At 61.2% G+C, this 20,059-nt stretch overlaps 1 protein-coding gene and 1 long non-coding RNA gene across 2 annotated transcripts in view; both read left to right on the top strand.

Annotated features, from left to right (window-relative positions):
- The window catches only part of LOC308650070, a 637,596-nt gene that overhangs the window by 528,300 nt on the left and 89,237 nt on the right, over positions 1–20,059 (top strand). The window lies entirely within an intron of this gene.
- Positions 10,310–18,141, top strand: SPDEF (SAM pointed domain containing ETS transcription factor). Its single transcript, XM_081295955.1, has 5 exons — positions 10,310–10,733; positions 12,855–13,052; positions 15,008–15,055; positions 15,165–15,311; positions 17,519–18,141. The coding sequence occupies exons 1-5, from the start codon at positions 10,331–10,333 to the stop codon at positions 17,695–17,697; spliced, it is 975 nt and encodes a 324-aa protein (XP_081152081.1). The 5' UTR covers positions 10,310–10,330; the 3' UTR covers positions 17,698–18,141.

Genomic DNA, 20,059 nt, shown 5'->3' with positions numbered 1-20,059 from the left:
TGTAATCCCAGCAGCCGCTCAGGAGGCTGAGGCAGGAGGACCACAAGGTTGAGGCTACCCTCAGTGTTTTTTGTGAGACCTTATCTCAAAATTAAAATGAAAAGGACTGGGGATGTGGCTCAGTGATAGAGCGCCCCTGGGTTCAATCCAGTGACGAGGGCCGGGGGAGTCCTGAGGTGGGCATTCTGAAGCTGCTACAGGGGTTTCATATAGTCCTCAGTGAGACCCAGGCTCATTTCAGCTCACTGCTCTACCATCCTCATGGTCTAAGATGGCAGCCACAATGCCAACTATCACAGACACATTCCAGGCAGCAGATGGAGGAAGGATAAAGAAAGAAAGAATGAGCCAAGTGTGGTGGCACACTGAGGCGGAAAGATCACCAGTTTGATGACACCTGGGTCAATTTAGTGAGACCCTGTCTCAAAGTAAAAATTAAAAGGGCTGGGGTGGTAGCTCAGGGGTAGAGCACCCCTGGGTCAATCCCTCGTACAGGGTGGGGGGCAGGGAAGCTGGAGAGAGGGCAACAAATGGTACAGGGCGGCTGCTTTAAGATTTTTTTTTTTTTTTGGTACTGGGGACTGAACCCAGGAGCACTCGACCCCTGAGCCACGTCCCAGCCCTATTTTGTATTTTATTCAGTGACAGGGTCTCACTGAGTTGCTTGGTGCCCCACCATTGCTGAGGCTGGCTTTGAACTCGCGATCCTCCTGCCTCAGCCTCCCGAGCCCCTGGGATTCCAGGTGTGCTCCACCAATTGCTTTTCCTAAGTCATTTTCTGTTGGTGGGTGACCGGGTCACCTCAGGATGGGTCCGCTGCGGAGCTCATGGTTTGCTCTGATTCGTCCCCTCATACTTCATGTCCCACGATGGCGTTTGAAGTTAGAGAGTAGCAGTGAGTAGGGTCTGAAACTCGCTGACCCACCGGAGCAGGGGAGGCATTCAGAGGTGGCGGGTGCTGGAGTGGGGTACCCTCGGCCTGCACAGCCGTCCAGCTGCCACCCCGCAGGGACTGGGGGACAGCAACCTGTGCTGGCTGACCCCACCTGGGGCTGGGGACATGGGCTACAGACCCTTCCTCACCACGGCAGCGAGGGGCCTGCAGGAGGCCACCCAGGGCCCAGGGTAGCAGGGGTCTCAATCTCTGGTCCCCCAGCCCCCTGGAGCCCCTCCATCCCTGGCCCAGGAGCCGAGATCACCTCCTCCAGGAAGCCCTCGCTGACCTCCCGGGCCGTCCCCACCCCTGGTGCCTGGCAGCCCCCATCAGGGCTCCGGTGGCTCTGGATTGCACTGCTGCTGGCTTGGCTGTCCCTTGGCTGTCCCTCTGAGAGCCCCTGCCCTGGGGTGTGGGTGCGTGAGCGGGTCCCCGGGGCAGGGCGCGGGCACAGGGCCAGCGGGGAGCAGCAGGGGTTAACGGTGGCCTGCGTCTGAGGGAGGCGGGCGCGTGTTTGTTCAGGTAAATCAGGAAGGGTTACAGGGTGGCCGCTGGCCGCTCCTCACCTGCCCACTTCCTCCCGGCACATTCCTGCACTTGCTGGTGTCCACGCTGCCGGCCACCGTCCCCGGTCCCCCGAGCAGCTGCCCATGCCTTCCACCCCGTGAGCCCCTCGGGCTGGGGTGGTCACAGTGCCAGTAGGTGCCCGGGGCCGAGGCCGGGGACCCTCCTGCAGGTGCCCGGCCCTGAGTCCTCAACCGGCTGCCCCTCGAGGGTGGCTGGGCCCTGGTGGCCACCCGAGAGCCATCTCTGCCCCAGCTCTCCTGGCTCCTGGTTCCCCTGGCCCCACGAATGCCTGGCTGAGACACGGCGGTGGCCCCAGCTGCCCACAGCTCCTCCTGGCCCCGAGGCTGGCACAGCAGTGGACGACTCCTTGGGCACTGGGAGGCTAACGGGTGAGTCTGGAAGGCAGAGCCTGCTGCAGGGAGGCTGGGGACCCCGGGGGGACACTGTGCGAGCTCAGGACTCATCTTCCAGGTGGCAGTGACCTGGTCCCTTTGCCCGCAGAATCCCCTGTCCCTGTCCACATTCTGCCCTGCTGGCCTCCCTGGGCCCAGCCAGAGCCTGGGGGAGCCTCCTGGCCTGGGGTGCCCGGGGCATGGCTCTGCACTGAGGGCGGGCAGCGGGCGGGGGGTGTCTCTGTCACCACCAGCCCAGCTGCTCTGCTGAGGGAAGGGTGTCCCTGGCCACAGTGGGCCTGAGGCTCAGGGCCAGGGCTGGGGTCCAGGTGGGGCGGGAGGGACAGGCCTGGAGGGACCGGGCAGCCTGGGGTCCCTGGGGAGCAAGCCCCTGGCACTCGGGGTCCGGGGAGGCTGAGTCTGGGGCCTGGGGGACAAAGAAAGCAGTCGGGTGGGGGCCTTGAAGGTGCTCGTCCCTGAGGTGTGCCAGGCGCCTGGTGGAGGGAAGGGGCTGTAGGATGGCCAGGTGGGGACCTGGGGCTGAGGCAGGGGTCCCTGAGGCTGGCCAAGCGTGTGCGCTGCGCGTGCAGCCCCCTCAGAGCCACCCAGGTCCCCTCCCCTCACCTGCCAGCTGCGGCCACCCAGCAGCCCAGTCCCCAGGCCACAGTCCCCTCACGATGGTCGCATGGTCCCCCTCCTCTCTGGCCGGGCCGGGGCTCATTTCCCGCCCCACCTCCCAGCCTCACAGCACCCCAGTAAAGCCCCGGCGCCAGCTGCTCGGCTGAGTGACAAAGCAAACAGGCCCGAGCTGCCCTGGCCCAAGGTGGAGGCCCAGTGGGGCGGAGAGGCCTGGCCAGCGCGGAGCCTGCCACCAGCCGCCACAGGGGGCTGACAGCCAGGGGCTCAGCCCATGGGGCACTGGGTGTGGGGAGCAGGCGTCCCTGGCCGGGGCCTCCCCTGTGCACCAGGGTCTCCTCGGGCCAGGCGCTAGGGGACATCCAGAGGCCAAGATGAGCTCCTTCCAGCCTGGACCTTCGCCTGTTGTCCGTTATAAAACGATGACACTCATTCCCGAGAACCCTCTAGAGACGGGGTTCCTTGTCAACCAAGCCTGAGGGGATAGGGCTGCACCCAGTAGGTGCTCAATGGAGGCGCAGAAAGGGTGGGGCTGGCAGTGGGAAGAACCAGGAGAATTCACTTGTGGCTGCGGGTACAGCATCGAAGGCCCTGGAGCAGACAGAGTCCAGTCTGGGGCTCAATGGCCTGGGGTCAGCTGGGGGGCCTGGGGAAGTCAGTGGAGGCCGATGCAGACAGAGGCCCCCTGAGTGGGGCCCACGAAGGCTGAAGGGCTGTGGGTGCCCTGTTGAAGGGGGCTTCACGCAGGGCACAAAGGGACTGGGCTCTGCAGGCTGCGTAGGAGTTGGCTCGGATCTCCTCACTGATGTGGGTGAGTGGGTCACACGCCCTCTTGGTCCTCGCAACCCCCGCAAGCCAGGCAGGTGACAGCCCATCTCACAGGCAGACCGCCCCAGGTGGAGGAATGGGAGAGCAGGAGGCAGGCTCCAAGCCGCTGTGGGACCCTCCCCTTGTCCCCACCCTCTTCCCTACCCCCACCCCTGCACCAGGGCCAGGTGAGTGGACCGTCAGGTGGAGCAACTCTTCCCAAAGCAAACTGTGCACCGGCCCAGCCGCGTTGCCCTGGGCCCTTCCTGACATTTAACGCCGCTGTGTGGCTCGTTTGCATGTTCCCACTGGAGGCCTGGTGCCCCCCCACCGTCTCCTCCCACCTCTCAGCAGGGGGTGGGTCCCTCTTCCCACCTCCCACCCTCCTGCCAGCCAGGGACCTCTGTGTGCCCTCGAGGGAGCCAGATGGGATGGAAGAGAGGGACAGCGAGGCCTCCCTGAATTCTGCCAGGATGGCAGTGCCCCCGCCCCCCCACCCCGGGCTCTGGGACTGGGGAGAAGGGGCTGGAGGGACCGCCCTGGCCGGGGTTCCAGCCCTGGGACTTCAACAGGGCCATGTCTCTGGGGCTGCCAGGATCCAGCTCTCCCACCCACACTTCCAGCACAGCCACCCCCAGGACTAAGGGGATGTGTCCGCCGCTGCTTCTTGCTTGGAATGGGTCCTAGTGCCACCCCCAGTTCTCCCCTTAGCATCTCGGGGACAGTTCATTCTGGACTCTCCGTGTCCTGCCATGTGGCCTTTGCCTTGCTCAGACGCCCCTTCCAAGTCAGGAGGTGAGGTGGTCCTGGGCAGGGCTCCGGGCTCCTTTCCTCCTTCGACCGGTCCAGAGGGCACAGACCCCCGCCTCTGTCCCCACTCTGTGCTGGGCCTCAAGGAGGAGGAGAGCGGACTCCCCCTGCGAATGTGCCCCTGAGATAGTAGAGGCTCCCGCACCTCCTGCTGCCCCGCTGGGCCATGTCCCTGGGGGACACCTGGGGGACCTTTCAGCCCTGGTGCCAGAGCAGCGTGGGGAAGAGGGAGCTGCCCCCCAGGAGGGCTTGTGGGGTTCAGAGCAGAGGGGAAGTGGGATTGTTCTAGAGACAGGAGGGACAGCCACATGTCACCAGGGCACGGTGGACCTGGGGACCCAGGGGTTTGACTGGGAGGCTGAGAAGAGAAACAGAGTCACATGCGGTCTGAGCTCAACCAGAGCAGAGTGAAGGAGGGAACTGCAATTTCTGGAAGATTCCAAGGGTCGGGAAGCTGGGTTCTGTCTCCCAGCACTCTGGGCGGGGGTCCTGGCTGACCGGAGCAGGTCGGGGGCCGGTGCTGCTGGGGGGGAGCCGGGCTGACAGGCCTCCATGGGCAGAAACTCCAGGGACACAGAGATCCCCAGCCCTGAATCGGGTCTCTGACTGCAGGGGAGTCCCTGGTGCCCGCACCATGTCTCCACCATCTTCCTTCTAAATCCCCAAAGTCAGGCGGAGGGGCACGGTGGGCGTCATGGGTTGGAGAGCCCAGTCAGGACCAGGGCCAGAAAAGTCCCAGGAGATGACCCACCCCTTCAGAGCTCAGAAGAGGAGGCTGAGGCTCAGAGAGGATCCAGGACCCACCCAGGGTCCTCACAGAGTGGGTCACAGCAGGACATTCCTCGTCTCCAAGGGCTGAGGTCACATCCGATCTTTGGAGCAAGCTCAACATGAGGGTGTACTTGGATGAGGTGGGTCCCTGTCCCTCAGGCTGCAGGCACGTGTGCCACCCAGATCCACCAGTGTCACTACTGTGGGGCTGTGATTGCAGGGGCCGGTGGGCAGGTGGCGGGAGGGGTGAGAAGTGCCTGTCCACCCGCGGCTTCTGAACAGAGGCAGACCTGAGTCTTCAAGTCCCTGCTCGGTGGCACACGGCCACATGCCCAGAGCAGGTCACAGTGCCCTTGTTTGTCAGGTGGGGATGATGCTGGCTGTCCAGGGACGTTTATTTGGCTTGGCCTTCGCCTGGCCCCAAGAGCTGGAAGCGGGGTCAGCGAGGGGGTGCATAGGGGCCAGGGACGTGCAGAGAGGTGGGACCAGAGAGTGGTGGGTACCACAGAGCCCTCATGGGAGCTGGAAGATCGGACGCGGCCAGGTCTCCCTGGTGTCCTCCCTGTTCCCTTCCACCTCCTGGGCCCCAGTCCCTGTGACCTGGCCCTCCCCCTGGCTCCCACCCACCCTCCCGCCCGACATGGTCTCTCTGCACACCCAGCCCCAGGGGGACCCTCCCACGGAGCAGGACTCCTGCAGGACACAGTCGGTGGCCTGCCTGGGGTGCAGGTGGGTGGGCTCCAGGGCCTAGGGGGAGCCCCCGCCCTCCTCTCCTGCTGCGTCCAGGGCAGGTGAGCCCCTCCCTGCCCCAGGGACCCTCGTCCCCTCTGCCCTGAGGCCCTGAGGACAGGCAGCAGGAGCGTGGGGATGGCCACAGCACATGCTGGAGGAAAGGCCCATCCTGGACCTGCCCAGGCCCCAGGGTGCTCTCCCCAGTGAGCAGAGGCTGGCACCCAGGCAGCGGGGCGGGTGCTAAGGTCTGGGGGTCAGTTCTGAAGGACCCTGGGGCACCCCGGGTAGGCAGGGCCTCGAGGAGCGGGGGCGGCGGGAGGGTCAGAGAAGCCGGGCGGCCACCCAGTGGGCTGTGGGCAGCGGCCTGGGACACGCCAGCTTCTCTCCAAGGTGCTGACCAGCTGCAGGGGGTGCGTGGTGTAGGGGTGCAGGCCCAGGCACCCCCTGCCCAGGCAGGCCGGGTGGCTGTTGGCTGGGCCCCAACCCCAACTCAAACCGCAACCTTGGCTCAGGGGCTGAAGGGGGGCAGCTGACTCTGGGCCGGGGGCTGCAGAGGGAAGCCAGGGGACCCTCCCTTCCACCTGGGCTGGCTGGGGGCTGAGCAGGGAGCCAGAGGGTGGGTGGCTGTCACCTGCCCCGCCCACACTGCTGAGTGCCCTTCTCCAGGGACCTGGGGCTGGGTTCCAGTGTCCCGGTTGGGCCCGGGCATGCTGACCCCACACCACAATCCAAGGCCTCCAGGAGACTGCAGGGGATTCCAGGGGACTCATTCCCAGGAGAGGAGCAGGCTGTGTGGGAGGTGGGGACCCACAGGCAGGGCTCCAGGGCACATTCTGGCCCCAGAAAGTTGGCAGAGAGGACACGGGAAACAGCCGCACAAACCTGCCTTTGAGTCCCTCGGCCTCCTCCTTGGCCTGGCTTCCTGGGGGACAGGGAGGAGCAAGCGAAGGGGCTCAGGGGCTAATCCCCCTGGCGGCCACCCTGCCACTGCGGGCAGCAGATGGACTCAGGCATGGCCGTCTCTGGGCCTTGGCCTCCACCAGCTGTTGCCACACTTTCTTTGTCTCAGGGGGGACGGGGGCTCAGGGGCAGGAGGGGGCCGGACATGCTGATCCTTAATCCTGACGGTGGCTTAATCCACAAGGATCAGCTCGCGGTTTGGGAACTGGAGGCATCGCTCAGGAGACGCGCCCCCGGGCGACTCGGGAAGCAGGGAGGGCTGGGCCTGTGTCCCCAGGGCCTGGCAGACACCAGGACCCCAGGCCCATGGAGCAGGGGCCCTGATGTCAGGAGGCCCCTGGTCTGGCCCTGGCTCTGCTGTGTGACCGCGGGCAACTTCCCACCACTCTCTGGGCCCAGCTTTCTCCCTGGACGGGGAGCTCCACTGGGGACCTACCCTGATGCCAACCTGCCCCACCCCAGGGTGCAGGCCCGGGAAGCTGGAGGGGGCTGTGAGGAGCTCCGCGGGAGGAGCGCTGCGGCTGACTGTGGTGGGAAGGAAGGGGCATCCTGGTCGGGGGACAACGACGCAGGTGAAAAGAGCCAAGTTGTGCCCGAAGCGCTGGGACCCCGTGGGAAATGCCTTTCTCCTTGAGTCTGAATGTGGGGTCGCCATGTTGGCCCCTGGTTCTGGACCAGACCCTGCCAGAGACCAGCACCGGGACTCCTTCCCACTGTGGCCGGATTGCTCCCACCTAGAAAACAGTCCTGAGCATGTGACAGCAGGTGGCCCCTCGGCTCTGAGGCTGGGTGAGAGGTGGACTCAGAGATGGCCCCAGCCCCTGGGCCAGGCGGGCAGTGGGGAGCCAGGTCAGGTTCCTGACCAGAGGAGCAGGTGATCAAGGGTGCTGGAGGGGATGACCGTGACAGTGAGGTGCAGTGAGGGGCCAGGGCGGGATGGAGGTGATCAGGAGGTGAACAGGACCCCGGGGGGGTGGGGGTGGGGGGGGGACGTTGGAGCAGGAGCCGGGACTCCTCATCCAGAGTCCCTGCACGACCACGTAGACCTCAGGCCAGCTGCAGTCCCCCAGCCTCACTGTCTGTGCCTATGGGTCAGGGTCCTTGCGGGTGTCCCCCAGCTTTGGGTAGTGAGTGGACACCCTGGGGACAGCACTGGGGAGGGGCTCACTGTGCAGCAAACTCCTCTCCTGAGCCAGCCTGCAACCTGGGGGTGGGGGCGCCAGGACCCCAGTGGGGCTCATCAGCCCTGCCCCCTGGCCAGCCAGCCCAGGCCCCTCAGACCTGGACCGCCGGGGGGACCCTCCTCCACCGCAGTTTACCATCAACTTGGGTTTCAGCAGAAAGTGCTAGAACTGGGACCCAGGCTTGGTGGGCAGCAGGTTCCTGGGTGGGTTCAGGGGTGAGGTGGTGCAGACCCCTGGCCGAGGTGAGGACGTGTCGTGCATCCCAAACAGGCAGTGCCGCCCCCACCCCGCCCAGCACCCCCGACCCCTGCCAGGGTGCCCTGGACCCAGGCATAGCCTCCCCTCCCACCTGCAGCCAAGGCTGAGCAAACAGGAGGTCACGAGGGAAGAAGCCTCCTGTTTCTTGGGAAAGCTGCCTCCCTGGCAGGAGGCCCAGGGAGCTGGCAGAGGCTGCCCTAACGTGGCAGGCAGGGGGTTCTGAAGACGTGGACGGGGCGGGAGGCTCACAGGAGGTGGAGGAGAAGGTGTGGGGGCTCTTCGGGGGTGGAGCTGCCTAGGGTTAGGGTGTGGGCACAGGCTGGGGTGGGGGCCCAGGGGCACCGAGGGCTGTTGGCGCGGCCTGGGTAAATAGCATGGGCCCATGGCACACATGAATGTTTGCACAGAAGGACTTGAAATGGTTCCAGACCTGCCCTCTGTCCCCCACCACCAGCCCCCCTGTCCCTGCCCACCCCACCCACCCTGACCTCTTCTTCCTTGTCACTTAAAGGAGCCCTTGAAAGGAAGAATTAGAATCAAAGGGAACACCCTTCTCTCCTGTGGGCACTCTCGCTACCGCAGGAAACTGTAGGGCTGCCATGGAAGGTTGGGAAGGTTGGGCACTGAGTAAGAGGAATGGGTAGAGGGCGCTGAAATTCTAGCTGGGCCCCATTCACCAAGTTTTGCTACCTGGAGAGGAAGGGACATCATTTCAAGCCAGGTTCTTTGCCTTGCTCCACCTGCAGGGGCAAAGGCCAAGCGCACACTGAGGTTGAGCAGATCAGTCCACACTGGAGATGGGCCGGAAACACCCACGCCCTCCACGCTGTCCCAGCGAACTCCTATAAATTCGGCCCTGGAAGAAGCTATCAGTCCTCAGATGAGTCTCCTCTTCCCACCGGCCAGATACCTTTAAAAAAGCAACTCAAGCCAGGTGTGGTGGCGCAGGCCAGTGATCCCAGCAGCTCAGGAGGCTGAGGCAGGAGTATCACAAGCTCAAGCCCAGCCTCAACAACTTAGGGAGACCCTGTCTCAAAATGAAAAATAAAAAGGGCTGTGATGTGGCTCGGTGGGTACGCGCTCCTGGATTGGCCCAGTGCAAAAAGAAAGGGCAACACAAACTTGAACTCTGAGAGGCCTGGCGAGTGGGCATCCAGCTGCCCCAGGGCTCCTGACTCCAGCTCGGAGGGGGCCTGAGGATTCGGGGCTCCACCCAGTTCCCAGGCGCTGCTGCTGGTCCGGGCGCCGCATTCTGAGACCCTTGGCCTGGAAGAGGCGAGTCCCCCGGCCCTGGCCCCTTGGCCATCTCTGTCCCTCCTGTCCTTTCCCTTCCTCCTCCGCTGCAGCACCTGGGTGACCTTCTGCCTGTGTCTGATGTGTGCTGAGCCTCAGGCCCACACATCACCCACTGTCCCCAGGAGCCTGGTCTGACGCGGCCTGGGCAGCTGGCCGTGGAGGGCTTCTGAGTTGGTGCCTAAGCCAGCGGAGGCTGGGGGCCCTGGGGCAGCAGTGAGGAGGGGGCATCGAGATGCTGAGGACCCTCTTGTTCTCTGGAGCCACCCGGTCACCCACCAGGAAAGCCCAGCACTGGGCACCACCCCAGAGGGCCGGGGAGCTGGGGGGCCCTGGGCAGCGCTTTCCAAGGAAGGGTGAGGCAGGGGTGGGAACCAGGACACAGGGGTGGCGACTTAGAGCTGCCCCCTGTGACTCCATTCGCACCCCGACAGCCCCTGGGAAAGGGAAGGGACAGCTCCCAACTTGCCGGGGGCTCCTGTGTCCACCCGGGGAGGGACTCTCTTCTTTCCAGGGGCTGGTGATGCAGGCAGCCTTGGGTGACTTCCTCCTTCCACACCCTGCCAAGGGCGGCATAGAAGGACGGGAGGTGAGGCTTGGTGGCAGAGCACCCACGTGGCATGGGTCCAACCCCAGCATGGAAACAAAAATCAACAAAATTTTAAAAGACAGGATTAAAAAAAAAAAACACCTTGGCTACAGCAGGAAAGATTTAGGTTAGATTAGCAGGACAGGCTGAACATCAAGGGCTCCAGTCCAGCCCTTCTTTGCTCATCTGCCCGGTGGGGCTCCTCCTGCGCCTCCCGAACCTGGCCGTGGTTCCCGCGGGCCCTGGCCTCGCTGCCCAGTGACCCAGAAGCCCAGCCCCCAGGCCGGGCCCACTGCCCACCAGCCTCGTCCCTAACCGGCTTAGCGGCCCCGGGACGGTCCACGCTGACTCTGCCTCTCGCTCCGCAGGCGCCGCCGTCTGCCCGAGCCCCGGCGCCATGGGCAGCGCCAGCCCCAGCGCTGCGCCCCCCGGCTGCCTGCTGCTGCCCCCCGACGGCCTGGAGAAGGGGGCCGCGCCCGAGAGACGGGCCTGGAGCCCCCGCCGCCCGGCCACCCCCGACCAGGGCCTGTCCGCCTTCTACCTCTCCTATTTTGACATGCTCTACCCTGAGGACGGGACCTGGACCACCAAAGGACCCGCGGCCGGCGCTCGCGAGGAGCCGCCCGAGGAGCCCGAGCAGTGCCCGGTCATCGACAGCCAGGCGCCGGGGGGCGGCCTGGACCTGGTGCCCGGGGCGCTGGCCCTGGAGGAGCACTCGCTGGAGCAGGTGCAGTCCATGGTGGTGGGCGAGGTGCTCAAGGACATCGAGACGGCCTGCAGGCTGCTCAGCATCACCGCAGGTGAGCTGGCCTCCCTGGGCAGGGCAGGGCTGAGGAGGGTGGGCACCACTGGACGGGATGAGGCCACCTGCCCCAGCCCCAGGCGGCCCCAGGGACGCTGGCACTCCTCACACAATCAGCCCACAAGGCACATCAGCTGAAGCCGGGTCTGGGAGGGTTTCTGCCCAGTGTCCCCAGTGGATTCAGGCTCTGTCACCTGGCCCACCTCCTCTGGGATTCATCTCTGCTGTCCCCTCATTCACTCTGCTCCAGAGACCAGCCTGTCCGCTGTTCCCATGACACCACTTTGCACCTGCTGGTCCCTCAGCATAGAATACTCTTCCCTCAAATACCTACTGGGCTCCTTCAGGTCCTGATGACAGACACCCTCTCAATGAGGCCTTCTCTGGTCCCTCTATTGGAATTGTTGCCCACAGCCAGGTGCAGTGGCACACGCCCACAATTCCAGCAACTTGGGAGGCTGAGGCAAGAGGATTGCAAATTCAAGGCCAGCCTCAGCAACTTAGCAAGACCTTGTCTCAAAATTAAAAAAATAAAAAGGATGGAGAACCCGGGGATATAGTTCAGTTGTAAAGCATCCTTCAGTTCAACCCCCAGTAGAAAGAAAGAAATTGCTGACTATGTTCTGACTCTCCTTATCTCTCGTAGTTCTCTTTAGATCTCTCACGGCGGGCCTGACCGTCTGACATGCTGCTTCTTTCCTATCTTGTGGACTGTGTGTCCCCCACTATGATATGCACTCCACAAAGGCAGGGGTTTTCCCTCTGATTCTTCATTTCCAGAGCCCTAGTTCCTAGGATAGCACCCTGAACATAACAGATGCTCAATAAACAGCTGTGGAACAAATCCAACCACAGGTGCTTCTTCCCAGGCCAGCCCTGTTCTAGGACTGGGGAACCGAGTGGTGACGTAACACAGAGGTCACTATGTTCATGGACTGACCTTACAGAGAGGAAAGCAGGTCACAAATAGAATGTGTCCCTGGTCTGGTGGCAAGGAGGCTCTGAGGAGGAGGGGACACAAGGGGCCGAGCATGTGTGCGCCGGGCCTGGGGTGGTCACCATGGGTCTCGTCCCTAGTGCATCGTCTCCCTGGCACTTCTGTTTGGGGGCTGGCGTTTGAGCGTCCCTATTCACCCTGCAGCTTTCACAAGGGAAAGGGGGTCGTCACACATCCCTCTGACCCAGTGTCCCAGCGGTGCCCACACTCAGGGGCACCCCCGTCTTACCATTTCCAACACCTGTGCCAGCCCCAACGCAGAGCCTCTCCCAGGACGCCTCTTCCCCCACACTAGGCCTGGGAGGGACGGGCTCTCAGAACAATGGGGACAGAAAAAAATTGCTTTGACCTCGGGAGGAAAATGGGTTTATGAAGCGGGAGCAGCCTAGCCTGCAGGTCACCTGCTGGGGCACAGCCTCGGGCCATGGTGTTCCCTTGGATGGTCCATCTTTGTACCCAGCCCAGGCTCCCTCCAGGGCAGCTTCCCACTGGAGACTGGAACCGAGCCAGTGTGCCCCTCCTGGCCCGAGTCCTGTAGCTGCCCCATCACCACCCTGCCCCCGGCCACTTCTTTCTTCCACCCACGTGCATTGAGCAGCTACTATGCAGCCCGCCTGTTGTGAGGTGTTGGGTCAGTGTCCTTCTCTGTAAGATGACGGGGTTGGTGTTGGGGTTGTCACCCGCATTCCTGGTTAGGTTTTCCTCTGGTCTGGGGAAGGCAAGAGGCATCTAGGGAGTCTAGGGAGAGGCTCCAGTGTCTCTGGCTTATTGTCACCATCTCCGCCAGGGCTGGGGCTGCCCTGAAAGGTCCTCTGGAGGCCAGAGGGGTCGGGGGGGGGGGGGGACCGAGGCCTGGGTGAGAGGCAGGGCAGAGGCCAGGCCCTTCCCTGAGCCAAGTTTAGTCCAGGGCCCAGCTCCTCCCCTCCGTCCCCTCCTTCCTGGGGTGCCTGCTTCCACAGGGCCCCCCCCAGGCCAGTCTGAGTCTGGCTTGTCCCCATCCGAGGCACACATGGCCCGAGGCTACAGTTTCCCATGGGTGAATCAGCTGTGGATGGGGTGCCCGTGGGTGGGGGCACCCATAGGTGACGCCTAAGCACAAGCTGAGGGGCCCTTCCCACGCAGACCCTGTGGGCTGGAGCCCCGGCAACGTGCAGAAGTGGCTGCTGTGGACCGAGCACCAGTACCGCCTGCCCCCCGTGGGCAGGGCCTTCCAGGACCTGGGCGGCAAGGAGCTGTGCGCCCTGTCGGAGGAGCAGTTCCGCCAGCGCTCCCCCCTGGGCGGGGACGTGCTGCACGCCCACCTGGACATCTGGAAATCAGGTGCGTGGTGCATGGGGCCCCCCTCAGGGCTCCAAGCGGGGGGTGCCGAGTGGGCCAGGATGCTGGCCAAGAGATGGCCCTTGACCAGGACCGCCCCAAACCAAACCCCCTCTCTGAATCTCTACCCAGGGACAGCAGCCTACCTGAGCCTTGGGCATCTCACCAACTTAGCACCCCCAGCCTGGTCCAGGGCAGAGAACTGTAGCCCACGGAAGGGAAAAGGTAGAAGGTTAGACCAGGGGACGCGGGGTGTCAGAGCCGAGGGTGACTGAGGATAGGGAGAGATCCTTCTTTATCCTTTTTAAAGTTTGTTTATTTTGCTTTATTTTCCATTAGAGAAGTCATGAAGTAACAAATGTGCACATTTAGAAAAAAAATTGCAGTAAGCGGGGCGGGGTAGCACACGTCTGTGAACCCAGCAACTCCAGAGGCTGAGGCAGGAGGATCGAAAGTTTGAGGTCAGCCATTCAGGAGGTTGAGGCAGGAGAATCACAAGTTTGAGGCTAGCCTCAGTAACTTAGGGGGACCTTCTTTCAAAATAAAAAAATAGAAAAGGTCTAGGGTGTAGCTCAGCAGTAGAACATGGGCCTAGCATGTCCACAAGGCCCTGGTTCCAATCCCCAAGCACCATCATTGAAAAAAAAGAAAATATACGGGGTAAAAATGGGAGTTCATAACCCACTTGAATCAAACTGTGAAATATGATATATCAAGAACTATGTAATGTTTTGAACGACCAACAATAAAAAAAAAAAAAAGAAAAAAAAGAAAAGAAGGGCTGGGGCTCAGGGCTCACCTAGCACGTGCAAAGCCCTGGGTTTGATCCTCAGCACCCCATAAAGATTTAAAAAATAAAAGTATTGTGTCCAACTACAACTAAAAAAAAAATATTTTTTTTAAAAAATCAAGACCATGGTGAAAAATATTAAATAGTATACTTTGAGCGTAAGCCCCCCCACCCATGGTCTTAATGCTAAGTGCTTCCCAGTGGCAGCCACTGTTACCAGTTTCTGGGGTATCTTTCCTGAGAAAGTCTATGCATCTTCAAGCAAATGTAGTTTTAACTCTCAGAAACGAAACCAAGGGGCTGGGGCTGGGGCTCAGTGGTAGCGCACTTGCCTGGCACGTGCGAGGCCCTGGGTTCGATTCTCAGCAACATATATAAATAAGTAAGTAAAATAAGGTCCAACAACAACTAAAACAATATTAAAAAAAAAATAAAAATGAGGAGTCCTGTGGGTCACACTGCTCTTGGCTCCAGTGTGTCGGACCTGCTTCCCATCAGCAGACACACAGCTGCCCTGTTCTTTTGGTGGCCATTTGTCAACCCCTGCGTGTTTAAATTGTCCCCATCTCTTTGGACACCAGTGTGTCCTGTGCAGATCGGCGCTTTGGAGGATGTGGTTTTAGCTCAATAGTCCCGACCCGTCCCTAGGGATCTGCAATGAATACGGGGACAGGCCCCGCTCAGGACTCCATCAGAGACCCGTGCCAGCCCAGCCCAGGCCCCTGGTGGGTGGGTGGTGACCTCCTGGTCACTAGCCAGCTGCCTCACCCAGGAGAGACCAGAGGGCCAGGTGGAGAGCTGGGGCGGCTCTGCATGGTGCACTTGGCAGCTGGAGGGCAGGAGCTGGTGTTTACAAGGTGCAGACCTCACACCCACTCCAGGCCAGGCCTCCGCAGGGGTGCCCCGCCCCTCCAGCGAAGAGGGAAAGCCTGCCACGGGCCTCTGTGGCCTCTGCATCTCAGCACAGGCAGGGCCTCCACCTCCGGCTTAGCTCTGAAACCCTACACCTTCACCCAGCCGCTCCTGGAAAAGCAACCTGACTGTGCACGTTGGCAGGAGGCAGGGAGCCGCAGGGACCCCCCACAATCCTACCCACACGCCTCCCTCCCCCCCTTCCCCCGTCTTGGGGCCTCTCCTGGGTCGCCAACCTCCTCTCCTTGTCCCACAGCGGCCTGGATGAAAGAGAGGACCTCCCCGGGCGCCGTTCACTGCTGCGGTGAGCCAGGCAGGGCAGGGAGGCCAGGGCGCGGGCGGGTTGAGGGGCCGCAGAGGCACGGTCGGCTGCTGCTGCGGCTGCCCACTCATCGCCCCTCCCTGGCCACCAGCCTCCAACATCGAGGAGAGCTGGACTGACAGCGAGGTGGACTCGTCCTGCTCCGGACAGCCCATCCACCTGTGGCAGTTCCTCAAGGAGCTGCTGCTCAAGCCCCACAGCTACGGTCGCTTCATCCGGTGGCTCAACAAGGAGAAGGGTGAGCGAGGGGGCGCCCTGGGGGGGAGAGGGGCTGCCCCACGTCCACCCCGGATACCAAACTTGCCACGGAGGGTCTGGTTGCCATGGTGACCTCATCTGTCTCCTGGTTAGACTCTGTCCTGTTTAGGATCCTCAGAAATGCATGGTGCTTGATGAGAAGGAGCCTCAGTCTTTGTCCTCAAAACATCACAGCGTCACTAAAGGAGACTAAAGATGCCCAGGAACAGACACAATGTGAATCCCATATGGAACTTAACCCCTGAGCCACGTCCCCAGCTCTTTTTCTTATAGTTTAGAGTCTCACTGAGTTGCTTAGTGCCTCGTTAAGTTGCTGAGGCTGGTTTTGAACTCAAGATCTTCCTGCCTCAGGCTTCTGAGCAGCTGGGATTACAGGCGTGTGACACCATGCCTGGCTGTAACTTAGATTTTCTAGCAGCTGCATTTTGGAATATTTAAAAAGATGTAAATTTGGGGCTTGGGATGTATCTGATGTAGCATGCCTGAGGCCTGGGTTCCATCCCCAGCTCTGCAAAAAGAAAAGATATATATATATATATATATATATATATATATATATATATATGTATATATATGTATATATATATGTATATGTATATATATATATAGAGAGACAAGAAAATGAAAAACAGATTTAATTTTAATAATATAGGTTGTGTATCCCTAATTCAAAAATCTGAAATCTGCTCCCTCCAGGCCGCTGTGGGACAAGGAGAGGAGTTGGTGACTCAGGAAAGGCCCCAAGAGGGGAGGAGGGAGGCAGATTTGGGGTTTTCAGATGAGGGATGTCCAGTGGGTAAAGTGTGCGCCAATATTCCAAAATCCTAAAAACTCCAAAATCTGGAACAGTTCCAATCCCAAGAATTTCACAGGATGCTCGGCCTGTATTTAATCTGCTGGTGTAAATTACTGTGATTCCAACGTGTAACAAACAAGCAACTACTGAGGCATTGGACTACATCTTAGAAACCTAGTGTGTCTTTCACACTCTGGGCACATCTCAACGTGGACAGCCACATTTCAAGTGCTCAACAGCCACCAGTGCCTGGTGGCCACCGTATTGGACAGTGTAGGGCTAGATGGCGAGTGCGAGTTTCCATCAAGACCCAGAACCAAGGAGCCTGACTGTGGGAGGCTGGGCCTCACGGAGGCCTACCCTGACTGTGCCTGTGCTCAGTCACTTACAGAGAATTATAGTATCCTGAGGGTGTGGGGCGGGCACAGCCACACTCTGTCCTCAAGGGACCCACAGTCTTGTATGAAAAATAGCAGTGACATGGGCTTTGTGGGGACCTTTTGGGGACTGTTCAGAAGGAGGGGATCAGCTGTGTCGGTCAGGAAGACTTCAGAGGAGGGCAGAGGGACGAGCCGTGGTGGGGCAGTGCTCCTGCACAGGGTGTGTTGGCCTCCGTGTGCACTGGAGACCGAGGGACGAGCCCTGGGGACGCTCCCTGGAGAGGGCGTGCTGGCAGGGCCTGGGCCTGGGCCTGGGCAGGAGGGTTCGGGATGAGGACTGAGGGTGGTGACGATGGAATGCTTGTCCCGCGGGGCCCTTCCTCAGGCTCCTCTCTAAACACAGCTGTAACGACTCCACCCCATGGTGGCCACTGCCACCCCCTCCCAGAGACAGGGGCAGAGAGCCTCAGCAGGGCCGGGGCTCCAGCCTGGGGACTGCTCCAGACCTGCTCTCTGGCCACCCTGGTGTGGAGGGTCTGCGTGGCTGGGACATCAGAGAACGGCAGAGGTCGTTTCAGGCGTGGGAAGTCCAGGGGTGCGGGTGGCAGGGGCCCGGAGATCTTGCCAAGTGTGTCACAGACACAGAAAGGGGCCCAGCAGGGCTTCCAGGATCCTATGCCATCTCCACAACAGGAGTGGCCGGTGTGACAAGGGCCAGCCCCCGGATCCCCAAAGACCCCACCAATTTCCCAGGCCACACTGGGAGGCTGGAGCCTGCAGAGACTCCTCGGCCATTCGTGGGGGCTGTGGCGCCTGTCCTAGGCTCCTTTAGTCCTCAGCACACGCAGGGGCAGGGGTGTTACGGTCCCCGCAGCCTGGCCCCCGCCGGGCCTGGAGCTGAAGGGGGCCCGGGCCCGTTCCCTTGATTTGCAGACTGACCTGTTGATGTGGTCTTTTGCTGCTGTCCCCACACTCACCACTGACTTTCCGTGGGCCCTTCTGCTCCCCCAGGCATCTTCAAAATCGAGGACTCTGCCCAGGTGGCCCGGCTGTGGGGCATCCGTAAGAACCGGCCGGCCATGAACTACGACAAGCTGAGCCGCTCCATCCGCCAGTATTACAAGAAGGGCATCATCCGCAAGCCCGACGTCTCCCAGCGCCTCGTCTACCAGTTTGTGCACCCCATCTGAGGGCTGCGGAGGGCCCAGGCCTGACACCACCCTCAGGGCCCTCTCGCCCGCCTGCCTCTGCCCGGCCAGAGCCTGAGCCTGGGGAGAAGGGGCAGGCGGCGTGCTGCTGGCCTGCCGGAGTCCAAGGTCAGAAAGGGGATGGCCCGCGCTCCCAGGGCCACGTGAGCTCTCCTGGACCCCTGGGTGGGGGTGCTTCCTCCTCGGGCCTCACTGCTCAGTGCTTCGTCCTCTGGAGGACAGAGGGAGAAGGAGAGCCTCCCTCCACCCAGCCTCTGACCCCAGAATTGCGGAGCAGAGCCCACAGAATGGCAAGGACTTGGCCAAGTTCACGTGCAGGGCCGCGCTTCTCTCTGCCACATCCCCTGCCACACCGTGCCTCCGTGGTGCGGTGCGCCCTGAGTTGGGGGGTCAGACATGACCCCAGGAGTGGATAATAAAGACATGAGTGAACTGACAGGTCCCCAGTGTCCTGGCAGTGAATGGCGCAGCCTGGAGGCCGTCTGCAGCCCAAAGGCTGTGGTCCCAGGGGCCTGGGGTGGTGGGGGAGGCTTCCTGGGGGAGGTGGCATTGGGCTGGCATTGCCGGATAGAAGCTTGTGCGGGATGGACCGTGAGTCCCCAGGACCAGGGGAGTCTGGAACCGGCCACTTTATCTTTCCCTCCTGATGGGCTGAGGGCAGGAGGCAGGGCCGGGGCCGAGGGGGCTCCACCTGTGTCCTGTGGAGAGGGGGGCTTCCTCTGCAGCCTGTGACGGTGGCAGGGAGCCCTGGGCCCTGATCTCTGCTAGGCCAACTGAGGCCACTGGACCTGCAGCGTGGTGGACAGGGGAGAAGGTGGGCACTTCAGTCCCCTTATAGGACACTGGCTTTGTGAAGATGGTAGGAGAGAGGTCAATTCCTCGAAGTTTCTGTCCCCTGAAGGCCACAGCAGTGCCATCCGCAGGGCCGTGAGTCCCAGTGAGAATCTATGAGAGCTGCGCCCGTTGCCAGGGAGGGATGGGTGTGGGCACCTGAGCTTATTTGGAGGGACACCAGCCCCACCAACCATTCTTCTGAGCAAGTAGCTCCCTTAGCTTCTCTTTTGGTACCGGGGATTGAACTCAGGGCCACTCAACCACTGAGCCACATCCCCAGCCCCATTTTGTGTTTTATTTAGAGACAGGGCATTGCTGAGTTGCTTAGCACCTTGCCTTGCTGAGGCTGGCTTTGAACTCATGTTCCTCCTGCCTCAGCCTCCTGAGCCCCTGGATTACAGGCGTGCGCCACTGCACCCGGCTTCCCTTAGCTGCTGCTGCTTCTTCATATATATATGTGCTGTACTTGGACACAGTATCTTTCTTTTCTTTTTTTTTTTTTTTGAATTTTTTAATATTTTATTTTTTAGTTATCGGTGGACACAACATCTTTGTTTGTATGTGGTGCTGAGGATTGAACCCGGGCCGCACGCATGCCAGGCGAGCGTGCTACCGCTTGAGCCACATCCCCAGCCCTTTATTTTCTTTATATGTGGTGCTGAGGATCAAACCCAGTGCCTCACACATGCGAGGCAAGCCCTCTACCACCAAGCGACAGCCCCAGCCCTTCCCTTAGCTTCTTTATGCTCCGCCCACATTGACTCACCAGCTTGTGTCCAAGTGTCTACCATGTGCCAGGTGTTCCCGCTGTTTTATTTATTTTTTTTTTTGTCATTGACCGTCCCAATAAAGCTTTGAAGCAGAGTTCATGCCCCCATTTTGCAGATGATGCAGCTGAGGCTCAGAGCAGTTAAGCCACGGGCTTGCAATCACACAGCTGAGCAGCAGCAGAACCAGAAAGGGAACCTTGGTCCATCTCTCCCCAAGGACAGGGCTCTTCCTGTCCCTCCATCCTCCTGTTCCATGACTGCTCAGCATCCTCAGTGTCCACAGCCTCTGCCTCTGAGGCCAGGTTTCCAGAAAGCAAGCAGGAAGGAGCGCCACCAGCCCACCAGGGTCAAGTCCTGCCCCATCCCCTGCCTTCTGCCTCCAGCAGCTTCATTGTCTTCAGGAGAAGTTGACCTTGGCTGTGAGCAAACAGCACCCTGGTGTCTGCCAGCTGGGATGGGTCCTGGAGAAGGAGGGGCCCTGCCCCAGGCCTGTGCCTCGCTGGCCCTGGCTGTCACCCATCCCTGGGGGAGGGGGCAGACTGGGGCCCTGGCCAGAACCAGGCTCAGCTCTGCGGAACTGGTTTTGTCTCGGCCCCCCCTCCCCACCCCCAAAGAGTCTTGGAGCCACCTGCTTGGATGTCCCGGCTGGGCCAGGGCCTGGGCAGGCCTCAGCTCAGACGGGTCCAGGAGCAGGAGGGGTGGGGGAGTAGGGCTAGGAGTGGGGAGATGGAGCAGCTCCA

This window comes from Spermophilus citellus, assembly GCF_964194105.1.
Source record: "Spermophilus citellus genome assembly, chromosome: 5".
Classification (NCBI taxonomy): Eukaryota; Metazoa; Chordata; class Mammalia; order Rodentia; family Sciuridae; genus Spermophilus; species Spermophilus citellus.
Note: the sequence above shows the minus strand (reverse complement) of the source record. Positions and strands in the feature narration are given on the sequence as shown.